Raw genomic sequence first — 26,259 nt, 5'->3', positions numbered from 1 at the left:
ACCATGTCAGACTACACAGAGAAGCCATAGAAATCCACAAGCATGTGGACAATTTCAACAGAAAGGAGGAAACCATGGAAATGAACAAAATCTGTCTACCTGTATTAAAAAAAGCACTAAAACCAGGACAGTAAATAAAGAACAACATTCAGAAAACAGAGGAATTCCAGAAATAAATCAATCAGGGCCAGCTAACACCTCCATACAAAGGATTCCCCCCAGGCAGGAAGCAGACAGGCTTTGAAGCTGCAAGGCTTTTCAATGCAAATCAAGGTGATTAATTGCAACATTCACACTTACAAGAGTTTTTTTTCTTCCACCCTGGGCCTTGTATAGATATATAATAATAATGATAATAATAATAATAATAATAATAATAATAATCATAACTTTATTTTTCTATCCTGCCTCCATCTCCCCACAGGGACTTGGGGAGGCTAACAGAAGGCCAAGCCCAAAAAAATAATAATAGCAATGTGTTGTCAAAGGATTTCATGGCTGGAATCACAGGGTTGTTGTGTGTTTTCTGGGCTGTATGGCCATGTTCCAGAAGTATTCTCTCCTGACGTTTTGCCCACAACCTCTGAGGATGCCTGCCATAGATGTGGACAAAACATCAGGAGAGAATGCTTCTGGAACATGACCATATAGCCCGGAAAACCACCCTCAGAGGTTGTGAGGTATATGGGAAAAACTAAGAAAGGAAGGTTTATATATCTGTGGAAGGTCCAGAGTGGGAGAAAAAACCTTTGTCAGTTTGGAGGCCAGTGTGAATGCTGTAATTAATCACCTTAATTAGCATTGAATAGCCTAGCAAGCTTCATCTCCTGGCTTCTTCCTGCCTGGGGGGAATCCTTTGTTCAGAGTCGTTAGCTGCCCCTGATTGATTCATGTCTGGAGTTCCTCTTTTTTAGAGCATTGTTCCTTATTTACTGTTCTGATTTTAGTGCTTTTGTTCATTTCCATGGTTTACTCCTTTCTGTTGAAATTGTCCACATGCTTGTGGATTTCAATGGCTTCTCTGTGTATTCCAACATGGTGGTTGTTAGAGCAGTCCAGCATTTCTGTGTTCTCAAATAATATGCTGTGTCCAGGTTGGTTCATCATGGCTCTGCTATGGCTGACTTCTCTGGTTGAGTTAGTCTGCAGTGCCTTTCATGTTCTTTGAATTGTGTTTGGACAGTGCTGCGTATGGTGGTCCCCTATGTAGACTTGCCCACAGCGTCATCGTATATGGTAGACTCCTGCAGAGGTGAGAATCATAGAATCATAGAATAGTAGAGTTGGAAGAGACCCCATGGGCCATCCAGTCCAACCCCCTGCAAAAGAAGCAGGAAATCGCATTCAAAGCACCCCCGACAGATGGCCATCCAGCCTCTGCTTAAAAGCCTCCAAAGAAGGAGCCTCCACCACAGCCTGGGGGAGAGAGTTCCACTGTCGAACAGCCCTCACAGTGAGGAAGTTCTTCCTGATGTTCAGGTGGAATCTCCTTTCCTGTAGTTTGAAGCCATTGTTCCGTGTCCTAGTCTGCAGGGCAGCAGAAAAAAGCTGGCTCCCTCCTCCCTATGACTTCCCTTCACGTATTTGCACATGGCTATCATGTCTCCTCTCAGCCTTCTCTTCTGCAGGCTAAACATGCCCAGCTCTTTCAGCCACTCCTCATAGGGCTTGTTCTCCAGACCCTTAATCATTTTAGTCGCCCTCCTCTGGACGCTTTCCAGCTTGTCAACATCTCCCTTCAACTGCGGTGCCCAAAGTTGGGAGGATCCCCTTGTCTTTCGCTAAACGTAGCATTTGTTGGATTTTCTTAGTAGGTCTGTAATAATAAATAATAGCAAAGTAAAATACTGTACATGTAAAAACAGCATTTTCAACCAAATAAAACACATTGAAAACAAATGATACAATATAATAACAGTGAAACCAATTTAAAACATGGAATGATGACATAGAATGTCCGCACAACAAACCTCACAACCTCTGAGGATGCCTGCCATAGAGGTGGGCAAAGGGTCAGGAGAGAATGCTTCTGGAACATGGCCATACAACCAGGAAAACTCATAGCAACCCAGTGATTCCGGCTATGAACGCCTTCAACAACACATCTTAAGTTTTGTCTTTCAAAGTGTCAACTGTGATACAAATTGTAGGACCTCCCATGGCAGTTCAAGTCTTGATCCTTTTGGAGAAGAGCAAACTTTCAGCTGGCAACTTTTGAGTTGTTTGGATGGGGCTTGGGAGGAGAGAAGGCCTTTGAGCTCCACCTCTCTCAGTCTCTCTGCATTTGGATGAAGGGCAAGGAAAGTGTGCCCTTGGCGATCGAGTGCCCCCTCCCTTCCTGCCTTCCTGGTAAGATGCCCTCGTTGCGTAAGGCCGGGCCCGCCTCCCCAGAGGGGGAATTTCACTCTGCGATCAGATAAACGCCTCCAGGCCCTTCCTTTTCCCCTCCCTCGGGTCTGCAGGCGATGTGTTATAAATCCCCCCTGCGACCAGCCAAGAGCCGGCAGAAAGCGGGGACTTATCGCGGGATCATAGCGCTGCCCCCCAGTTGGGTGTCTACACTGAAGATGCTGGACGTGGACTACACACAGTGAGTGGAAGCAAAACGGTTCTTGGGTTTGGAGGGCAGGAATTTATAGTAAGAGAGTTCTGTTTCTGCCCAATGAAGCCTTTCCTCGCCTTTCAAGGCATCTACTCCAGGCATGGGCAAACTTTAGCCCTCCAGGTGTTTTGGACTGCAACTCCTACAATTCCTAACAGCCGGTAGGCTGTTAGGAATTGTGGGAGTTGAAGTCCAAAACACCTGGAGGGCCAAAGTTTGCCCATACCTGATCTACTCTGTAGTTAGACACCATGGCTCAATGCTATCAGATCCTGGGAGTTCTAGTTTTATAAGGTCTGCTGAGAAGCGCCTTTGCAAACTACAAATCCCAGGACACTCTTATTTCTGCTCAAAGACAAGAGAGACATGGGGGAGGTAGTAGGTAACTTAGAGCCCTTCTACACTGCCATAGAATCCATATTATCTGCTTTGAACTGGATTATATGAGCCTGCGCTGCCATATAATCCATATTATCTGCTTTGAATTGGATTATATGAGTCTACACTGCCATAGAATCCACATTATCTGCTTTGAACTAGATTATATAAGTCTACACTGCCATATAATCAAAATTATTTGCTTTGAACTGGATTATATGAGCCTGCACTGCCATAGAATCCACATTATCTGCTTTAAACTGGATTATGTGAGTCTACACTGCCATATAATCCAGATTATCTGCTTTGAACTGGATTATATGAGTCTACACTGCCATATAATCCAATTCAACGCAGATCTTCTGGATTCTATATGGCAGTGTCGAAAAGGGGGTCGTTTTCTACACTGACTCCCATTTTTGAAGTGCGTCTACACTGTAGAATTGATGCAGTTTGACACCACTTTAACTACCGTGGCTCAAGGGGAGTTATAGTTTTACAAGCTCTTTAGATGTCTCTGCCAAAGAGTGCTGGGGCCCTCACCAAACTACAACTCCCAAGTTTCCATAGCATTGAGCCAAGGTAGTTAAAGCAATGTCACACCCGCATTAATTCTACAGTGTAGTCTGTGTGGTGGTCTCTACTAGAGACCTCCCCCTTTCCCTCACAAATGGTTCTGCCCCGCAGTGCTTGCAAATAGCATTAGGAGTTGGATGATTCCAACAGCAAAGGAAAAGGGTGGGTGATGATAAACTGGACTCCTGAAAACTTTTGTGTCCTAATTTCTTGGTTGAAAAGGAGTTCTTGAGTTCAGGTCCTGCATGCTTTATAAAAATGAGACTTCAGCTCCAAATACTTTAAGAAGCACTACTGAATATCAACTTCACAAGTCATAAAAAATCCATACAAGGCTATTTGAAAATTTGACAATGGTTAAATTGAAGAAACTATTTTCTGAAGACTCACGGGCCATAGGAATTGTGTTTTGTTGAAGCGTAAATATTGGGGCTGGTAAGAAAATAGAATATAGGAGGCAGATATTGTTAAAAACTGGGTGGAAAACCATATTCAACCTGGACACAGCATATTATTTGAGAACACTCTAACAACCACCATGTCAGGCTACACAGAGAAGCCACTGAAATCCACAGGCATGTGGACTATTTCAACAGAAAACAGGAAACCATGAACACGAACACAATTTGGCTACCAGGACAGAAAATAAAGAGCAACACTCAAAAACAGGGGAATTCCAGACATGAAACAATCAGGGCCAGCTAACACCTCCTAACAAAGTATTCCCCCAGGCAGTAAGCAGCCAGGCTTTGAAGCTGCAAGGCTATTCAATGCTAATCAAGCTGGCCAATTGTAACTTGCCTCCAACAAACAAGAGTTCTTTCTCCCATCCTGGACATTCCTCAGATATATAAACCCCACTTGGCTAGTTTCCAACAGACCTCACAACCTCTGAGGCTGCCTGCCAAAGATGTGGGTGAAACATCAGGAGAGAATGCTTCTGGAACATGGCTGTACAGCCCGGAAAACTCACAGCTACCCAGTGATTCTGACTATGAAAGCCTTTGACTACACATATTCAAGAGTTTTAAGGGTGCCATCAATAGAGCTTTGAGTGCTGGGCTCTGGAGACCCGAGTTCGAATTTTAGTTCAGCCATAAAAACTCACTGGATGACGCTGAGCAAGTCACACACTCTCAGCCCCTCAAAGTCTTGTGATAGAGTGGCCTTAGGATCAGTATAAGTCGGAATGGACTTGAAGGCACCCAACAACAACAACAAGAAGCGTGGCATTGTTTCCCTGTAAGGAAAGCTAGCTAGAGAGTTGACAACTAGATCACTTCATCAGTGATTCACAATTGTCCCAAAATATGAGCCTAGAGCTTCTTCACCCACCAAAACTGAGGCAGATATGGTTCTTTATGCCTTCCTATGTTCCTAGCAGACTGTCCAGTAAATAACTGTCCCGCTGCGGCAAGAGTGCAAATTCACGCAATGTGAGAACTTCAGTTTAGACTCAGGGTCCAAACAGTGGGCATACCTGCAGGTATAGTCTAGAAATGCCAATATTTAGGGGCATTTCCTCAGGGGCAGTTTGCTTTCTATTAGTGTTTTTGAGAAAGACTTTATAGTATTCTATAGACCAAAAGAGAAATTGTTTCGAAATGTGGAGTGGAAGGAAGAGGAATTTTCAGCTGTTGCATCCTCTCTTTTGTGAGAGACCTTTAAGGTACGGAGACTTAGGCAGCTGAATAAAATCCCACATTGTCTGCTTTGAACTGGAATATATGGCAGTGTGGACTCAGATAACCCAGTTCAAAGCAGATATTGTTGGATTTTCTGCCTCGATATTCTGGGTTATATGACTGTGTGGAAGGGTCCTTAGGCTGCATCTACATTGTCAAATTAATGCAGTTCAACATCACTTTAACTCCCATGGCTCAATGCTATGGAATCCTGGAAGGTGTTATTTGGTGAAGCAGCCCCACTCTTTGACAGGAGAAGACCCTGCAAAATTATGACTACCAGGATGCCATTCATTGAGCCATGGCAATGAAAGTGAGGTCAAACTGCATTAATTCTACAGTGTAGATCGATAGATGTTCCTTCACAAATGGAGGCAACTGTGATCTGAATCACCTGTTGCCGCTTCCATTACCCTTTATTTTCTCATTAGAAATAAGACTATTTTGTATCCTCCAACCTCCCCCCCCCCATATGTCCCTTTCTCCCTCTCACTTTCCTTCCCCTCCCTTTTGCCTGTTATGCAAAACCCGAGGCCTGCAAAGGTGAGGGAAATATGATTTGAATATTTCCTCTGCTCAGAAGAGTGTGACTGTGAATAGAGCAGCACATGAGGGCTGGCGGCACCTTCTGTGCGAAAACATCCTCCCTCCTGAAAGAGGATTTCACGCCAGCTCTAGAGGCCTAATGTCATGTTGGCCCATTTGCAATACAGAATGATAGCACTAAAATTCCACTTTCCCTGCAGTGGTTTTGTCCAATGGTATTCTGGGATTTACAATTCAGGGAGCAGCAAATTAAATTCTCAGCTAGAGAGTTCTAGTACCTATCCGCAAAATGCAAGCCCCAGGATTCCATAGCATTTATTGTATTTTTATGCATTTATTCCATGATGCATTTATTGTATTTTTAATGGTGCTATGTTATGTTGTTTTATATTTTGTTATATTGTATTGCTCTGGGCATGGCCCCATGTTAGCCGCCCCGAGTTTTTTTATTATTATTATTATTATTATTATTATTATAGCATGGAACCAAGGCAGTCAACATAATATCACTAGCATTCCCTAGTTCAGGGCACATCTACACTAATTCACTTTGAAGGCAGTTTTAATGTGCAGTATTGATATGGCACATGCTCTGAATGTGCACAGCAGTGTGCATTGAGGATTTAATCTGAAATACGCAGAGTTGGGATACACTGAAATATGAGCATCAATGTGCTTTAGTGTGAACCACATTATACGGCAAAACCAATTAAGGGACGGGTGCACCGGTGATCCACACATGCACACTGGGGTGGAGAGAGTTGGAAAAACCCAAATCCTCCATGGCAGTGAAACCATAAGTATGTAGTATAGATCTAGGAACTGATTCGAGGCTACCTTTACCAGTGTGTATAAGCACAATCCAGGTTTCAAAACTGTGCCAGACCTTCCCGTCTCATCATCCCTGCACTGAAATCTTGTTCCCCTCTTCCGGCTTCACACTGAGCCCCCTTCTACGTTGCCATATAAAATATAGATTATCTGCTTTGAACTGGATTATATGATAGTGTAAAACTCATATAATCCAGTTCAAAGCAGATAATGTGGATTATCTACTTTGGTAATCTGCATTATATGGCAGTGTAGCCTGATTTAAGTGCTCAGCATACGTATGCGCAGAGTCACACCCTTCCAAAAATCTAGGAAAAGTGCAGCTGTCACCATGGATTAGAAGTTGAGGGGGTGTGAATTACAGCCACACCGCCTGCCTTATACAATATTCTGTAAACTGGCCTATTTTTCTCAGGTGTGATAAAGGACATCCCCAGTAAGTTCTGACTAACAGTCCAGTTCTGTATATAAAATGAATAGACTGACAGGACCCAAACAAAGAGTGGGCATCCAAGCAAGGGCAAGCCCAAAACCAAAATCCAGATGCAGCAGAGGGTCTAAGACAGGCATGGGCAAACTTTGGCCCTCCAGGTGTTTTGGACTTCAACTCCCGCAATTCCTAACAGCCATGGCTGGTCTAAGAAGTAAAGTTAAGGGCGGATACTCAAAACCTAGAATGGCCTGTTCCAATTACCTGTCCAAATATTAACTTTGAGGCTAACTGGGAGAAAGGTATATAACATAAACTTTTGTAGACTTACTAACTTAGACTTAGTAAGACTAGTCTAAGTATTACAGGTTAGTAAGACAAGCCTTGAGTTTCCAGTTAGCATAGTCTGTGGTCATTCTGGGGAAGGGAGTCTAGGAGTTGCTACCAGCACTCTATTGATGGCAGGTGATATGAAAACACAGTTTGCCATGCCTCAGAGCAGGTGAGATCTTAAAATTCCTTCCCTGAAGCATCCAGGATCTTTTACATCACTTAATTTGGTGCTGGACAGTTTATGGTACAAAAGATCATATTGGCTTCCTATTCAGTATACTAATTGGAAGTTGTTGTCAGATACACTGGAAAGATACTAAGTTGGGAGAGGCTGCATGACTGTGACTTGGTATTCCCTGACATTCCCCCACTTGCATCCATGACTTTGTTTGCACATTCAGTGAAATACCTGGTTTGTATATAAGTAATGTCTTTCCATTAAGGAATGTCAGTAGCTCTGGGCATATTTGCTTTGATGACTAAAACATGGCTTATTTTATAATTGGCTAGGTGACTGTAGAGACCTATTCTTGATCTGCATGCTCTTTCGCAGTGAGGACATCGATTTCCAGATGGAAATCACACTTTAGGCATGAGTTGTCCTGCAGAAAATAAACTTTTCTCTCCTCCTCCTTTTTTCAGCTCTTGTTTGGGAAACAAACCAAGGATAGGTTGTAATTCTGGCAACAACGAACTATGGTTTAAACCAATTCATATGGACAAGTATCCATGGATACTTGTTTGCAACTTGCTAGAAACCATGATTTGTTTGAATTGGGACACAATATGTAAGAAGCTTAGCAAAACAAAACAAAACTCAAACCACAAGTTGACTTGTGTGAATCCAGTCATTATGTTCTAGTACAGTTACAGAATAGTATTATTTCCTGATGTCAACTATTAAAACTGGGACCAAGAACAAAATATCGCATGCCACTAGATCTTGAAGATATACCATTAAAAGTGGTCCCAGACACAGTGATTCCCAGATGATAGGAGTCCTGAAACATTGGGGGGGAAAGGTCTAAAAAGACCTTGTGGCATATCAGATTTATCTGGGGATTAAAATTGGCACAGTCATCCACCCGTTGACTCACTCTCCCCAAAATTATTATCTCTGATTGTTTTGAAAAAGGAGTATGTTATGTGTCACTCTCACACTACTTTTAAAAAGTCTCAAATTCCCTATATGATCTCCCACACAATATTTTGAAGTTGTACTGTATAAGTGTACTTGTTTGGTAGAGGAAAACACACTGGTGATGTTATACCGTTTTAGAGTATGGATTTTGGCCTTTGTTGTTCACAAATGTAAGAGTGTGACTTTTAATATGTTACTTCCAAGCTCTTTCTGGCTTACCAGTTTGGCATATATAAACAAGTGGATGGAAATAGTGGGGGCTCAAGAGGGGAATGCACTCTATTTGGATCTAGGGGACCCACTTTCAAACTTTTTCTGCTTCATTTAGCTTTGGTTATCCAGCTATGATGAATTCAAACATAATACTTGAGAAACAAAGGAAGGAAATTGGTTAAGGATTGGGTACAGTGTCTATTGAGTGAGAAGGAGGAGGCCCCATCCATGGACATGTCTGAAATACGTTTTGCAGAAATATCATGCTTCTCATGACTAGAGCAGGAATTCCTAGCTTTCCTAATTCCCTGGTTTAGTATTATCCTAAATTCTGAATGACAGTTATGATTACAGAGTTGGAAAGAATTCCAAAGACCAACCAGTGTTTCCTAAACTCTGCTTTTCTATGTGTTTTGAACTTCAGCTCCCAAATTCTCTGATCATTGACCAAGGCAACTGAGGCTTCTGGGAACTGAAGTCCAAAAACCTAGAGGAGCAGAGTTTGGAAATCCCTGAGATACTCCACTCCCTTGCCATGTAGGAAGTACTCTTGACAGATGACCATCCAACCTCTGCTTGGAGACCTTCAATGAAGGAAAATCCACTACCTTCTGAAGTAGTCTGTTCCCTCTTCAAACAATCCTTCCCATCAGAACAGGGCGTTTTTAAGTGAATGGCATGCTAGGTGTCCACTCTTGAGTTCAAAAGGTTCACAAGTGAAGCTTCTCCACTATATATAATCTTGATATTGAGACGCTACATAAAGTGTTTTTTAAAGGGATGGGCAGTTGAGACAACACTGCAAATTCATTTAATCACATTACTATCCTCCTGGCATGTTTGATTATCCTTTCCACCACTGGAAAATACCTGAATTAAAAAGAAGGAAATCCCTAAAACTCTTATCAAAGCTTGGAAATAAATGGTTAAACACACAATTGATTTCAGATTGCAAAGGACAGATATCTGGGGAGGTTTTTTTTCACTTTTGGTTTGTGCTAACATGCGGAAAGTACTGAAACAGAGTTATAAATATGAATAAATTTTATGTATCCATTTATCTCCATTGGGTGTCCAAAAACTTTGAGTGAGTGTCCATTTGTTACTTGAAAGTTCTTCCCTAATGTTTAAGCAGAATGAATGGACTCCACTGGTGTGTGTCCTAGTCTTTGGCAAACAAGCTCCATCTTCCACTTGAAACTCTTTCAGATATTGTCTTCTCAAAGCTAAAAGTATCCACCTCCCTGGCCTGTCCCTCATAGGGCGCCGTTTTCAGATCTCTAACCATCTTGGTAGTTTTCTTCTGGACACTTTCCAGCATGTCAATATCCTTTCTGAGCTGGACACTCTTTTCCAGGCGAGGCTTGACCAAAACAGAAAAGAGTGGGAAACTTCATGTTGCCGACAGACAGCGGACAGCACATACCTGAATGGTGGGGGAGAATAAGGCAGCACAGAGAAATAATTTTGTAGGATTGACACTAGCCCCACCCACACTTTTAAGTTGGCAAAGGCTGAATAAAGGTTTCCTCTGAAATAATGAACACTGTGTTATTTACTTCTGAACAAAGGTTTACGGGACTGTGTGGCAAATGTACATAGTCCTGTAAAAATACCCTTTATTTTCTCTTTCTCAAAACATTAATAACACTAAACAAGTAGTTACTGCTGTCCTATGCATTGGGCCTCTATTATCTTTTAACAGAACTTGGAGACGCGACTATAGATTGTGTATCTTTTATCTGAAATGCTTGGAAACAGAACTGTCTTAGATTTAGGGTTTTCTCATATTTTGAAATACTTTTATTTGCATATATTTATATATATAATGAGATATCTTGGCCATTAGCTGTGGCGATTGGATGGATTCTGAGATTTACAGTCCTAAAAAGTCGCTTTCCCTAGTTCTGTTTTACAAGTAATTCCTTCTAAGGTTTTAATAAATTCCCAGTGTCTGTGAATAATATGTGGCAGCAGAGATGCAGGATGGATTTCAAGTAGGCAGCAATGATGTCTCTTAACCAATGTCTATATTTCTCTTGGCAGATTTGAGGGGTCCCAGTATGGATACATGGTAAGTAGCTGGCTTTGGGTTTTTTTTTTTAATTGACAGAAGATGTCTACAGAGTCTTAAGATGGGAAGGTCAACAAGTAGTTTGTGTCTGATTTTAATAAACTGTCTGCAAGCAAGCAACTGAGAGCAATATGTCTGAGATAAGGACATTTTAAGGTGTGTCAAAGGAAGGGATGGAGGGAGAAAGTGAAAGTGTTTAGGAGGATGATGGTGTAGTTTGTGACTAGAATAGCCATGTGAGAAGCAAAAGTGAAAAAGAAGTGCATGTAATAGGAAGAGATCGGTGTCAGAGAGGAAAAAAGTGGGTTGGTGAGAGAGAGAGAGAGGGAATGGGAAGGATGGCATAAGGAGGGAGGGAGGGAGAAAAAGAGATGGCAGAAAGAGAAAACTAGATGTTTTCAACTCAGGTTGGATTAGCACCACACCTGAGGAAATGTCACCAATGGTGGGAAAAATCCATCAGTGTTGAAGTATTCGTGGCCGTATAATTTTGGAGTCTAGAGTTTTCAAAAGTTTGGAAAATTTGATTTCAGAATGAAAGCTTCCAGAATCCCTTGTCTGGACCTGCCAGCTAGGAAATTGTCGGAGTGATAGTGCAGACAAGTAATGGGTTGCTGTGAGTTTTCCGGGCTGCATGGCCATGTTCCAGAAGCATTCTCTCTTGACGTTTCGTCCACATCTGTGGCAGGCATCCTCAGATGTGTGAGGTCTGTTGAAAACTAGGAAAGTGGGGTTTATATATCGGTGGAAAGTCCAGGTTGGGAGAAAGAATTCTTGTTAGTTTGAGGCAAGTGTGAATGTTGCAATTGATCACCTTGATTAGTATTTAATGGTCTCGCAGATTCAAAGCCTGGTAGCTTCCTACCTGAAGGAATCTGGCTACCAGAATTTTAAAAACCCTCTAAAATCAGGACAGTAAATAAAGAAGGACCCAGGTTCAAATCCCGGGAGCGGCTTGAGCGTCCGCTGTTAGCTTCTGCCAACCTAGAAGTTCGAAAACATGCAAATGTGAGTAGATCAATAGGTACTGCTCTGGCGGGAAGGTAACAGCACTCCATGCAGTCATGCCGGCCACATGACATTGGAGGCGTCTACGGACAACGCTGGCTCTTTGGCTTAGAAATGGAGATGAGCACCAACCCCCAGAGTCAGACATGACTGGTCTTAACATCAGGGGAAACCTTTGCCTTTTTAAATAAAGAAGAACGCTCTGAAAACGGGGGACTTCCAGACAAGAAACAATCAGGGCCAGCAAACACCTCCTAACAAAGGATTCCCTCAGGCAAGAAGCAGCCAGGCTTTGAATTTGCAAGACCAATAAATAATAATCAAGGTGATCAATTGCAACATTCACACTTGCCTCAAAGAGACAAGAGTTCTTTCTCCCACCATGGAGATTCCACAGATATATAACCCCAGTTGCCTAGTTTCTAACAGACCTCATACCTCTGAGGATGGCTGCCATAGATGTGGGCAAAACCTCAGGAGAGAATGCTTTTGGAACAGGGCCATACAGCCCTGAAAACTCACAGCAACCCAGTGATTCTGGCCATGAAAGCCTTTGACAACCCTAACAAGTAATGTTTGCACACTCTGGATCCCTGTATTGTTGGTGGAATAAAGCTGACCTATCAGCTTGGGGTAAGTTGAGAATTAGGAGGACTCTTGTGTTTTTTTTTTATTGAGGTGAATGTTTGAGACACATTTTAATGTTGATCCCCAACCTGTGCTGTGCTTTGCAGTTCCCCAATGGTTGCATTTATGACTTGGATTCATGCAAACAAGAACCTGCCTTTCCTACCTGTCTTGCAGAATCTGAGAGCTCTCCAGGTAAGGCACACTTTGACTAAAGGGATGGTAGGGTTGAAGGAGGGCGGGGGAATTGCAGACATGCATGGCTTGGAAAAGTTACTTTTAGGTGAGAGACTACTTGTTAATTTTAGAAAGCTCTTTGTGAGTCTAATTCCATGCTCTGTCGCTTGCCGATTTGCATACAATACGCTTGCCCAGCCATTAACTGTTCTGGCGAAGAGCCTTTTCTCTGCATGCAGGCCTTCCTGTTGAGTGGTAGCCTGCAACACAAAAGGCCCTCTCTTTTCCCCTGCCCTCCCTCCCCCATGGATGATGCCTCATCCGATTTGCTTTGCTTGCGCAACCTGGATTAAGTCATGTACTTGGTGACTGACTTACAAGGCCTAGTGAGGGTCTGCTACAGATATGCACACTCTCTTATTTGTACAGCAAGAAGGAGATTCCGGTTTGAGGGCTCTTCAGAGGGGCTTCAAAGCCCCTGAAGGAAGATAATGACAAAGATCCAATTATTTGGTAACCTGGCTCTTTGGAAACAATGCCTCAGGACAAATCGGCTCTGACGCAACTTACTGTATGTGTGCTTCCCTCCCCCCACCTCCCCTGCGCTCCCTGCCACATCCTTGGTAGGGTTTTCCTTTGAGGTGGCCATGTTGGGAAGTTAGGCAATGCTGGAACGTTGGCCTGCATACAGTTGTGCATTTCGCTTCCTTCCGTCCGATCCGTCATTCAAAATGCTCAGGCTGATATATAGGGTGTCCCGCTCTCACTTTACCGTTTCAATAGTTCTGTGAAGCTGTGATAATGAGGGACCCACAGTCACCCATACAATAACAAAACTGAATGAAAATGTAAAGCTCTGTTTTCTATGGGGTTGCATTGCCCAGAGTCCCCAATTCTGGCGGAAATATTTTCGAGTGACAGTCCAGTGTTCAAACTCTTTTTTTTCTTCATGCGATCAGCTCTGGAGACAAGGCTGCATGCAAACCACCAATCTGGCAAAAAGACTTCTAGCTTGCGGCACTTTGCAAAGATCAGTTGATTTAAATCAAGCACTACAGTTTGCAAAGACTCTTAATTTCCGAACAGGAAAATAGATTCTCTCTCTATGTGTGTTTAAATGACAGGCTGTGGGCAGTTGTGGTTGCTGCTCAATGCATAATGCTTAATGAAGTCACTGGGCTCTGCCCCCCAAACAAGAACCATCCCTAGGTCTCAGATTTTGGTCTGGGAAATTTGGAACCTGGGGTGTGTTGGATTTATAACATCAATCTCCAGCCAGTGGCCATTCAGGACTGGCCTGAAATGTTTTGCTGCCTCAGGCAAAGGACAAGATGGCTTTCCACACACAAAAGCGGACAAGATCGCTAGTTGAATAGTGGCATTAGGATAGCATTGCTAACCACACTGTTGGAAATAGCAACCTCCCAAGCCTCTCACTATTTATTGGTTAATATATATATTTGTTTCTATGTGTATGTTGATTTGCCAGTTTGACTGTACCTCTTTGGTGTTGGGGGGAACGGGATATGTGATTGTACTGAGCATGTTCAGACTCAGGAATCCATTTTGTATTCAGTCTGCTTTATACCTCAGTGTAGGTGCATGCATGATGCTGTTTGAACTTCACTATAGAGGTATGCTTATGGACTTCAGTGAGCACAATTATACTTAATGACTATGTACAATTGATTAAGAATGATACCCTGTGTACTCAACACTGAGAGAACTACATCCTATTTATAACTGAACTTTAATAAGAAATGTGCCTGCATGGTGAATTAATACAAGATATTTATGAGTAAAAAAGATACGTTATTTTTCAAAGAAGACTTCGAGTTTTTTTTTTATCTCTGAGTGCATATTTTAAACTAAGAAGTTTCAAGGGATTTTATATCTTTTTGGGCAATTACAATTACAACTGCAAAGAAACACCATCCTCTGCTAACCAAATATATATTTTAGTGCCATGTCTTTGTCCTTGGCAGTTCAAAGACATGGTTCTTCAGTTTAACATCTGAGTTACCTGAATGCTTATGAATATCACTTGTTCAAAGGATTGACTTCTAACAAGGTCATACTTTACTTGACTGGTGGTTTTCCAAAGGTGGTCTCCACATGTTCATGGATATGACATCATTTTTTTCTTTTCCGTAAAGTTATGATTGCCATTTATTTCCAAAGGAGTATTTGCCCAGAGACAGGGTGCAGTTATTTCCAATATACACTTGAGAACAGTCAACCAGATTAGGGCTGTAGGTGAAACCACAGGACTTTGACTTGCAAAAAAGCACAGTGACTGAGCTCCAATGGTAGCTCAACACACTGAAGCATGGAATGCTGCTATGCAGAACTCTAGCCTGGTGACCATGCCTTCTTCCAATATATGGTACTCCATTACATTCCTAGTTTTGCTTTTTGTTTTCTATTTCTCCTTTGCCTTCATTGTCTGTGCCTGCTGAATATCATCAACCACATTGAGGCTCTTTGTCGTCTTCCCACACATTCCTTTGTGCTTCTGTAAACCTTTGGGTTTTCTCAAGCTTACTGATGCCTGGAAATGGATGTCCTCACTGCAAAAGAACATGTGAATCAAGAATAGGCCTCTACAGTCACCTACGGACCCACCGCCAAGACCCTACCACTTGGAAGGCAATCATATTCGGCCACGAGGGATCACTTACGAAAGCAACAAGCCAATGATAAAATAAGCTATGTCTTAGCCATCAATGCAAACATACACCAAGCTAATGACATTCCTTAATGGAAAGACATCACTTATATACAAACGAGGTATCTCACAAAATGTGCAAACAAAGGCATGGATGCAAGTGGGAGAATGTCAGAGAATATCAAGTCACAGTCATGCAGACTTTCCCAACTTAGTACCTTTCCAGTGTGTCTGACAACTTACAGTTAGTATACTGAATAGGAAGCCAATATGATATTTTGAATATGCAGATCAAGAATAGGCCTCTACAGTTACTACGGACCCACCACCAACACCCTACACTTGGAAGGCAGTCATACTCAGCCACAAATAACAGCCTGTGATGATGACAGAACCCATTCAGTGACATTCACTATATCTGATGCACTTTATTCTGTTCCATCAGTTGAAATAATTTCTGTTATCCCATCCCAAATCTCTTACTAAATATAGCACTTTACACTTCTATCTCATCCGTTGAGTTTACAAATACACTCCTTGTATTTTGGCCCAGTTCGTTTTGTCAACGCCGGCTCTGATTTTATATTAGGTCTAACCATACTATTTCACTATTTTATTTTTACTATGTTATTGTGTATAATTATGTTTTTATTTTGATGTATTTTTAAAAATCTTTTGATGAAATGTATTAAGTATGCATTTTGTTCCGTTTTATTGTAATTATCCGGGCTTGGCCCCATGTTAGCTGCCTCGAGTCCTTTCGGATACAAAAATAAAATATATTATTATTATTATTATTATTAATATTATTAATGACATTGATACTTCCATCTTATATATAAGTTAGAGCCTGGAATGCCCAGGTCTGGCAGGGGATTCTGGGAACTGCAGTCCAAAAAAGTAACTTTCCCAAACTCTTGTGTGGATGATGTTCTTTTGGCTCCATCAGGATCCACATTTGCAGAATTGGATTTGCTACTGGTGTGTGATTTAACCTGTTTGTACTCTTTTCTTACGTAATGTGGAAAGAGACTGCCTCCATCTATAGACAATTAAAACTACAGTAGAGTCTCACTTATCCAACGTTCTAGATTATCCAGCGCAGCCTGCCTTTTAGTAATCCATGCTTTTGTAGTCAATCTTTTCAATACATTGTGATTTTTGGTGCTAAATTCGTAAATACAGCAATTACTACATAACATTGCTGTGTATTGAACTGCGTTTTCTGTCAAATTTGTTGTAAAACATGATGTTTTGGTGCTTAATTTGTAAAATCCTAATGTAATTTGATGTTTAATAGGCTTTTCCTTAATCCCTCCTTATTATCCAACATATTCGCTTATCCAACATTCTGCTGGCCGTTTATGTTGGATAAGTGAGACTGTACTGTATTTTAGTTCCCCTGTGCTGCGTTTTAAAACAATGCCCTCTTGTGGGGAGAAGCAAGACAACAGGTTTACACCTGAGATTCACTGGCTGCACCCTATGCAAAATGATGACGGTTGTGTGTATTTACACAGACCCATGCTGCAGCTGCTCAGGCGCACAGAAAGCCCTTTGTAGGCTGGGGTTTTGTGATTGTACCTGAGAAAGGGAATTGGGAGCTGGAGTCAGCGCTCCTGGCTTCACAATGGGTCACCCTTCTGCTCTAATAAGCTAATGCAGGTGTTCAACTTGTGCATGTTCTTGAAAAAAATTGTTTTAAAGGTGCAACGAGGAGACACTATTACTTTTTCTGCAGCAGTTTAATATGACTATTTTAGTCGGGGCCTATGAAAGAACCAATTAGAACTTTAACTCCTGGAATCACCAGCCTGCATAGCCATAGTCCATAAAAGTCTTCTCCAAACCTGGAGTTGTGTCTCCCAGAGTAAGTCTAGCTTGCTAAGTGGAAAGAAGGGAGATGTGTGGTCTTAAACAAGCAGCAGATATGACTGCAAATGATGTATTTAGGGTGCTGTGACCTTCCCACTGCAGGTCCTTTAAACATCTGGAAGGAATGTGTTGTTGAAGGTTTTTGTCAGCTCTTGCTGGCAGTTTCTAGCAATTAACCACTACTCACACTTCAGGTTGATGTAGTCAGCTTTATTGCCACTACACACACAAGAATGAAAATAACACTACTAAATTCCCCATGTACCTTTAGTCCTTTCCTCCAAACCCTTCTCCAGCCTTCTTCAACTCCTGTGAATGATTTCTCCTGATTATCGCTTCCTCACAGGACTGCTTTCCTCCTCCAGGTTCGTTTGTTAAAGCTGACCTTGCTTCAGGTATGTTGGCAGGGGCAGGAGTCAAATGCTTGTTCTTCTAAGCTTTGAATTATGTCCTGACAGTTTTTGTGGCTGGAATCACTGTGTTGCTGTGAGTTTTCCAAGCTGTATGGCCATGTTCCAGCAGCAATTCCAGACCAAGAAACAATCAGGGCCAGCTAACACCTCCCAACAAAAGATGCCCCCAGGCAAGAAGCAGCCAGGCTTTGAAGCTGCAAGGCTATTTAATGCTAATCAAGCTGGTTAATTGCAACATTCCCATTTGCCTCAAACAGACAAGAGTTCTTTCTCCCACCCTGGACATATAAATCCCACTTGCCTAGTTTTCAACAGTTCTCACAACCTCTGAGCATACCTGCCATAGATGTGGGTGAAATGTCAGGAGGAATATGGTCTCCGGAATATGGCCAGACAGCCCAGGAAACTCACAGCAACCCATATTGTACATACAGCCCAGAAAACTCACAGCAACCTATCTGGAAAGAAATTTGGTGACATCGGAGGTCAAATCTTCTACCAATACTGGAATCAGATTGTGATTCTAAACATCTGAGGTTCAGATCTCTTTGAGTTGGATCCTCTTGTTTCATGGAATTCTTTCCTTTTCAGAGTCTTGTGCAAACTGGCTGGGGATGCAGGAGGCCGGATACGATCCCTTCGAAACGGGACATTTTGCCCAGCTGCAGAACGTCCCCCTTTCCTATCCCCAGATCCCTTTGGATGCTGTCTATAACCAGGATGGGATGATACCTATGCCTAATATGGGCCTGGGCTACAAGGAGGAGTACAACAATCAGGTAAAAGTGGTACAGTGTATTCGCAGAGTCTATGTTTAAGAAGACAGATAGGACTGCTGGAAGGCAGTGGGGTCCAGAGAGCTGTATGGAGTTTCAGTAAAAAGAGAGATAGATGAAGAGAAAAAAGATCCCTAGTAGTAAAAGCCCTAGATTTATTGGGGAGAAAACAGAGAGGCTCTATGTCTCCATGGCTGGTGTTTTGAATCACCTCTGCCTTAGGGCAAATTGCTGAGGATCAACTCTACCATATTGTTCAGTAGGGTGGATATGGGATGGTTTGATTCTGTGAAGCATGTCTGAAAAGGTTAAACATTCCTTCTTCCCACTTTTTTATCATGTCAAAAGCAATTTGAAAAAATACTGCCAGTCGCTTCTGGTGTGAGAGAATTGGCCGTCTACGGAGATGTTGCCCAGGGGAAGCCCAGATGTGTTACCATCTTGTTGGGAGGCTTTTCTTATGTCCCCACAAGCTAGAGCTGACAGATAGGAGCTCACTCCGTCTCATGGATTAGAACCAGCAACTTTCAGGTCAGCAACCCAACCTTCTGAACATTACATTTGGTTCAAATAAATAGGCACTCTTCTGCCATAGGTAAGCAGGAAGGCAAGTTAGACTCATTGTGAAGTTCCTCTTCGTGTAGTAGGGAGGTTAGTCTAGCATATATTGTCTCCTGATGCTCTGCAAGTACTCTTAAGAAATGCAGATGGCTTCCTTGAGCGGAGTCAAGCTCTTCCCAGTTTCTAATATGAGGAAGGAGTGGAAAAAGGAGGAGGGAAAGGAAACAATATTGGGGGTTGACACCATATAACATGAATTTTGTTCCTGGGTTATACATGCCACTTCTTAATTGGTTCTATCATAAAAACATGGAAAAGTTTATTAAAACTGCAAAAAGATTATTTTTGCAGGATATCCTGCAGCATATTTTGCTATAGTTTTTCAATGAATATCTCACAGAGTCTCAACCAATTCAACATAGTTTGTGGCAGCCACTAAGACGACGTTTCTAGAGTATAACAACTACTTTGAAATTAAGTACTGCACAATTAAACAGGAAATAACACTTTAAAACCAAGAACAGAATTTTTTTCAAATTTTGTTACATAGTGTTATGAGTCGGCTACATAATGAGGAAAAGTAGAAGCAGGAAGTCTCAACAAAATGTTGCACTATCTTGCTAACCCTTCATAGGTCTTTTGTTCAGACTTCTATCCAGTCTCAAACCGTGGCACTATTTGGAGCACACAGAAATGAGATTTCAAAGAAAAGTACCTTTGTTTTCATTGGTTCACATCCTTCTAAATGGCAGGCACTTCTCCATTGTCCCCAGAGGCTGATGAAAAGTCCTCCTCTATGCTAGTTGCCATTGATGTGGCTTTAGAGGGCAGTGTTTGCTAGACTTTATCTTACTGATCTCTTTTCCCTTATATATCATACCTTATTTAGATTGTAAGCCTAAGGGCAGGCAATGTTAAATTATTTATTTGTAAGTGCTCTGGGAGACAATTTTGGGCAGAGGTCATGGTATAAATCCTCTAAATAAATAATAATAATAGTAATTCTTCTCCTGTTGTACGAGTAAGAGTGCTGCTGCTTAGCTTAATACGGAACATCTCCCATCAGCTCTAGCCAGCCTGACCAATGATAACACCAGACAACACATATTTTTGTGCTTCAAATTTTAGACCTGTGCCTGGGTATATTTGACCTGCTGATTACAAAAACGGCACCAGTTTTCCCGTGTCAGCCATATTTAAGTCTTCATATTCATCCATAGGAGCACCCAGTGGCGCAAGACTGATGACCGACAGGTCAGAGGTTCGAATCCAGGAAGAGCGGGTTGAGCTCCCTCTGTCTGCTCCAGCTCCCCATGCAGGGACATGAGAGAAGCCTCCCACAAGGATGGTAAAACAGCAAAACATCCAAGCGTCCCCTGGGCAATGTCCTTGCAGACGTCCAATTCTCTCACACCAGAAGCGACTAGTAGTTTCTCAAGTCACTCCTGACACAAAAAATCTTTGTTCATATACAATTATAATAACCATATCTAAGAAACTAGAGCAGAAATGAAGTCTAATAATATCTGGAGAGCCACCTGTTTAAACAAAGAAAATGATGAGTGACTCATAAGTGTCACTCTTGTGTAAATGTGTAGTTTCTTCCTAGCTTGTTAGTATTATCCTTTGATTGGATTTGCTTTTAATCTCATTCTTATCTCGTCTCCATGGTTTAATCTTTACAGCCTTACGTCCCTTACTGCCAATACCCGATTCCCCGGGATGTCTCCAGTCCATCATCTGAAGAAGATGAATTCCATGGGGATAGCAGGAATCTGGAGGTGTCTTCTGACAGTGATTTGGAAGAAAACCTTTCACCGGGGTTTGATCCAGGTGGGTGCTGAGGTAGAATTCTACCTTGCGAGGAATTTAGAATTAGTCGTATGCCCTGTGTACATTCATGGATATGAATCAGCCATAGTCCAGACTAGAACAGAAGAAGATCCATCTAATCCAAAGACTAGATGGACCATCTGGTCCAGCATTCAGTTATCTCAGTGGTTCCCAACCTGTGGTCCATGGACCACCAGTGGTCCCCAAGAACTAAAATATGGTCCGCGGCCTCACCATTACTACACCGTTGCAATGGGAGCAACTGGTCTTGTGAAACCCTCTTATAATGCCGAAGCAACGGGGATGTCGGGAGGGGAGAGGCTGACTACCCATGAAAGGCGTGACAACAAGCCTCCTGACTGCTGCTTCTCCTCCTCCTCCTCCCTCCTCCTGAGTGGAATTGTTCCATGTGGCGCCTAGAAGTGGTGGTGCCCTGGTGTCTTTGTTTTTAGGCCTGTTCCTGGGGTTAATTGGGGTGCTGATTCAGGAAATTGCATTAGATAGACCACATCAGCTCTAGATGATTAAATATGGTTTTCTGTGGGCGAGGAGATGGCTACTGCTGGATGGCATATGTTCTGTATCAGAAACGAGAGCTGATGTGGTCTATCCAATGCAATTTTCTGAATCAGTACCCCAAGTAACCAAACAGAATCTAAAGTTGACCAAAAAACCAATTTGTAACCCTTTTGTTACTAATATTGGAGAGTGGTCCCTGGTCAAAGTGGTCCCTGGTCAAAAAAGGGTGGCAACCACTATGTTAGCTACATGGCCAAAAAGAAGGCCCAGAGAAATGCCCACAAGTATTGTGGTATTGAGTGCAATAATACCTGCTGGTTCACATTCCCCAGCAAATGATATAACATAAAAACACTACATGGTATGGGACAACATATAGCTATAATGACTTGATATTTTTATTCCTAAAAATTAATCTGGTCTCCCTTTCAGCCTGTCCAAATAAATGGTAATCACTCAGTCTTGGGTTCAAAAATGCCACTATTCTGCTAGTCTCTTTGTAAAGAGGTACAGTGTACCACAACTACAAAAAAGTAAAAATATGAACAGAGCCAGTAAACCAAGTGCCCAAACCCACCCAAACACAAATCTCAAAACATATAGCAGGCATAAATATGGCATATTATCAAAGTATTAAGCATTTGTTGTATAACTAGTATTTTTTTCTAATAATAATAAAAATAACAATACTTTATTTGTACCCCACCCTATCTCCCCAAGGGAAGTCAGGGTGATTTCCAACAAAAGTAACAAAAACATTAAATACTGAGAACAGACAATGATAAATCAAATCTAAACAGTGGATAAAACAGTATATATACAATTGAACTTAAATAATAAACATAATATAACCCATCACAATCAATTTCCACAGGCTGAAGTCCAATATCTAGGCAAGGATATATATATAAAGGTGTACTAGTCTTTCTCTTCTCTATATGCTAAGATGCATACGTGAGTTTTAAAAGCTTTTTATCTTTAGAAGACAGATCAAGGAAAAAATGCCCATTTTATAAATGTAGTCTTAAACAGGGAGTGGCCGGGATATTCTTCTTTCCCTTCCTTGGTGCTTTTTACACAGAACACACACAAACAAAGACTAGTCACGGGTCAATATGTTGGGAATAAATGGGCCTGGGAACCTGTTCCCAAGACAAAATCTTGTTTTACATATACATCTGGAAGTTGTCCAGCAGTATTTGCAAACCTGTGGTGCATCTATAATGTAGAATTAATGTAGTTTGGCATCACTGTTTTTGTCCCGTCCCTGCTTTCAGGCTCCCGACGCAAGTTGCGCCTCTACCAGTTCTTGTTTGAGCTCTTGGAGCGCGGAGAAATGAAGGAATGCGTGTGGTGGGTGCAGCGCGAGGCAGGCATCTTCCAGTTCTCTTCCAAACACAAAGAAGTTCTAGCACACCGGTGGGGGCAGCAGAAAGGCAACCGCAAGAAAATGACCTACCAGAAAATGGCCCGGGCCCTGCGGAACTACAGCAAGACGGGCGAGATCCGGAAAGTGAAGAAGAAGCTCACGTATCAGTTTGGGACCTCGCTGTTGAGTCAGCCAGCCTCCTCCTAAATTCTCTCCTCCAGGAATATGGGGATGGGACAATGTCACAAATGTACTGGCCTCTCCTCTCATTTTCTCACGGAATCCTATTCTAGTCTCTGCCAAGCAGCTGCGTGCAAACAATTGCTCTGCAATGGAACCCATTTTGAAGAACTAAAGAATGGTCCAGCTGGTAATCTCAAATGCGGCTGTATGCCAAGACACTTAGGTTCTCAATCAGAGGAGGAGAGGGAGGAACGAATGGGTTGGCAAAGGTAACATGATCAGGACTTTTTCGGACTACAACTCCCAGAATCCTCAAGCAGTAGGAATTTCTGGATTACTTTTTTGACCATAGTGCCCCAAATCCTCAGTCAGCATGCCCCAAAGAGAAACTTTTCCATTCAGGGTTAGAAATGGGCACAAAACTTACTGGAATGTACATAGATAGAGTCAAGAAGTTTATTTAATAATCCATGGGTGGTTTTAAAAATCTTCATAGGGGTGGTGGTGAGGGTTTGGTACATGATTGTTTTGAATAAACATGTTTTGAATTCTGTATAAATTGTAAAATATGAAAATAAAAGAATGTGTGCTATTTTAAATTTATATTATGGGTCATTGTTGTAATTTTATTCTGCAGTGGAAATGTTACTTGTTTGGACTTCCCAGCCAGTGTCGACAGTGACTGCTGCGGAACTGTGGTTCTAGTCCAAAAAGCTACTTTTCCAAGCTCCGATTCTAGTCTAGTATTATTTATTCTGACTGGCAGCAAGTATCCAGGATTCGGGGAAAAGATCTTTTCCAGCCCTATCTGAGAACAAAAAAAGAGATAATGTGCACGTAAAGCAGATACTATACCAACTTTCCCTAGGGGTATCTACACTGTAGAATTAACATTGTTTTTACATTACTGACTGCCATAGCTAAATGCTATGGAATTATAGTAGTTTCACACAGCCTTCTCCTCGAATAGTGCTGGTGCCACACAAAGCTACAATTCCTATGATTCTATAGCACTGAGCCATGGCAGTCAAAGTGGTATAAAACTGTATTAATTCTAGAGTATAGATACATCCTCCATGGAGGTAACTTTTCATTAAACTCATACAGACTGTGTTAGAATATAATTTGGTTTCCTGAAGCTTTCTGGATACTAAAAGGAAATGAATGGTTAAAGCTGGGTATTGGTGTTCCCTGGACTCTTTCATCCCTGGATTATTTCATCTCCAGCAGGGTTCTTTTGAATGTGCAGAATTAATCTCTGACAGTGATAGTACATTTTTCCAAGTTCAGGCTATGAATAATTGAGTAGCTTACCAAGGGTAAGATGGATGGATGATATCCTTGAAGTGACTGGCTTGACCTTGAAGGAGCTGGGGGTGGCAACGGCAGACAGAGAGCTCTGGCCTGGAGTGGTCCATGAGGTCACGAAGAGTTGGAAGCGACTGAATGAATAAACACCAACCTGAGTGAATAAGAACTATCTGCTCCTCCTTGTACTCCAGCAGATCAAGGAGAACTTATGTCTAATTTCTGCTGTTTCTGGGTGAAAATCTTGTGACTCCTCAGATGTTGAACTGCAACTTCCAGTATCCCTTGCCAGGATGGCCAATGATGAGTAATTCTGGAAACTGCAGTCCAATTCCTACCTTTGGCGCATTAATTATTGTCACCTCTTTTGTACACTATGGACTGCAGTGGTCGAGCAGGCAAACACACACATTGTGTGGTCACCCTTAAAGTAAGAGAGATTGGATTTCTATTTAAACATATATGACAACATCCGCAAATTTGAGACCCTTGCTGCTGTGAGGCATTTTGCATCCTGTTCATCCTGAATTTCCACCTGCCTTGGACCTGCTTTCCAAATTTAGATTTTCCAAAATTTTAAGGCTTCATAGAAGCTTTTGTTTCACAGTGAAATTTAATATATTTTTTCCAGTCCTTGGTAATTGTGACCATTTGGCTGGAAGTGCAGCAAAAACTCGTCGAGTCTATTTAAACATATATACACACACACATCCTGCAAAGAAAAGATCACAATGGAAATGGACTTTCCCTAGGAAACAGAGATGGAGGAAGGAAAAGCACCTAAAACATCAGAGCTAAATTCTGTGAAATGTGTTTAGAAACTGCATCCCTATTCAATGGGATATTCTTCCATTGCCACTTGGGGGCACTAAATCCTAATTAGAATCCCTTTGCAATGGCTGGATTCCAAGGCTGCCAGGATATCTTAAAATCTGGTTTACAGCCTTTCCCCTAATACTCTCTAAAGCAGTATCTGTCATCCAAAGCTGTCAAGTCAGAGCTAGTCTTACCATTCAGGAGAGTGAGGCAACTGCCTCATGCGCCAGATGTACATGGGAAATAGCCACAGAATGGCAAAAGACATTTCTTTTAAGCAACTAACCCTTCTTTTAAAGAACACATGGCCTTCCTCCACCCTCTACAGGTCCCTGTTGCCTGCAGCATATCTTCAGACTGTCCCAATTTGGCAGGGATTAATTAACCCTGATTAATTCCCCCTTTCACCCCACTTTCTCATCTGTTTTTAAAACGTCCTAGTTTCTCTCTCCTCCTTCCACGTTATTGCAAACTTGAATTCAAAATCTTGAAAGTTTGCACTTAGTTAATTCAGCAATGAGGAAAGGAGGGGCTTAAATTTTGCCCTTCCCTGTGTTCTCCGGCAAAAGCAAACTGCTGCAGCATGCCCCAGGTCATGCTTTCCTCATTAATGCCTTTTGCCAGTTTCATTGGCTACTAAGTGTTTTCATTTGAGAAATGTTGGAGAACATATTTCAGGTTGCCTGTGTTGAAATAAGATGCATTTGCCTGTTCCATTCACATCTGTACACACTACTGAGAAAACAGTGATGCAATTCAGGCAATGGATTACTTTGGATCTGCCTGGGAAATATCCTGGCTGGGACCTGGAGAAATTGTTCTGTCCCCAGCTCCTGGGCAACTAGTGAGAATTTCTCTTTATCCTTCCAACAGGAAGTTTTAAATCCTTGTCTCATAATTTGGCCTTTAGTGAGAATGCCAGCTATTCCTGGCCCCGGATGAAACAGACAACCTCATCTCTTAAATAGTGTTAGATTCATGGCCTTGTTTGGTATTATAATGCTTACCTGCCATTGCGATGTAGTTGCCAAGTGAAAAGGCTCCTGCACCTTTACTGGTTGTGTTTCAACATTAATTTTAGCAGGTAGAGCTCATATGACCACCTGCTTAAATCCCCTCTTTCCCCCGACCATTAAAAGTCCTATTGTATGAAATTTCCTCTCTATTACATGACTATTAAGGGTACAGAATCCCTAGCCAGTTTTTAATAATATTATGTATATGGAGCCCCCGGTGGCGCAGTGGGTTAAACCCTTGTGCCGGCAGGTCGGCGGTTTGAAACCGGGCAGAACGGGTGAGCTCCCTTTGTCAGCTCTA

General features: G+C 42.0%; 1 protein-coding gene across 1 annotated transcript; it reads left to right on the top strand.

The window, feature by feature from the left end:
• Positions 1-2,340: 2,340 nt before the first annotated feature.
• Positions 2,341-23,421, top strand: spib (Spi-B transcription factor). Its single transcript, XM_003222685.4, has 6 exons — positions 2,341-2,590; positions 10,782-10,809; positions 12,552-12,639; positions 18,169-18,356; positions 20,600-20,747; positions 22,544-23,421. Exons 1-6 carry the CDS (start codon positions 2,466-2,468, stop codon positions 22,840-22,842), a joined length of 876 nt encoding a protein of 291 aa, XP_003222733.3. The 5' UTR covers positions 2,341-2,465; the 3' UTR covers positions 22,843-23,421.
• Positions 23,422-26,259: the final 2,838 nt, after the last annotated feature.

This window comes from Anolis carolinensis, chromosome 6 (assembly GCF_035594765.1).
Source record: "Anolis carolinensis isolate JA03-04 chromosome 6, rAnoCar3.1.pri, whole genome shotgun sequence".
Lineage (NCBI taxonomy): Eukaryota > Metazoa > Chordata > Lepidosauria > Squamata > Dactyloidae > Anolis > Anolis carolinensis.
Note: the sequence above shows the minus strand (reverse complement) of the source record. Positions and strands in the feature narration are given on the sequence as shown.

What these genes read in the sequence shown, in the direction of transcription:
- spib (XM_003222685.4), top strand. Translation starts at nt 2,466, where the DNA reads ATGTGTTATAAATCCCCCCTGCGACCAGCCAAGAGCCGGCAGAAAGCG. An exon ending in GGTCCCAGTATGGATACATG is followed by an intron (nt 10,810 to 12,551) that starts GTAAGTAGCTGG and finishes TGTGCTTTGCAG; the next exon opens with TTCCCCAATGGTTGCATTTA. An exon ending in AGAATCTGAGAGCTCTCCAG is followed by an intron (nt 12,640 to 18,168) that starts GTAAGGCACACT and finishes TTTCCTTTTCAG; the next exon opens with AGTCTTGTGCAAACTGGCTG.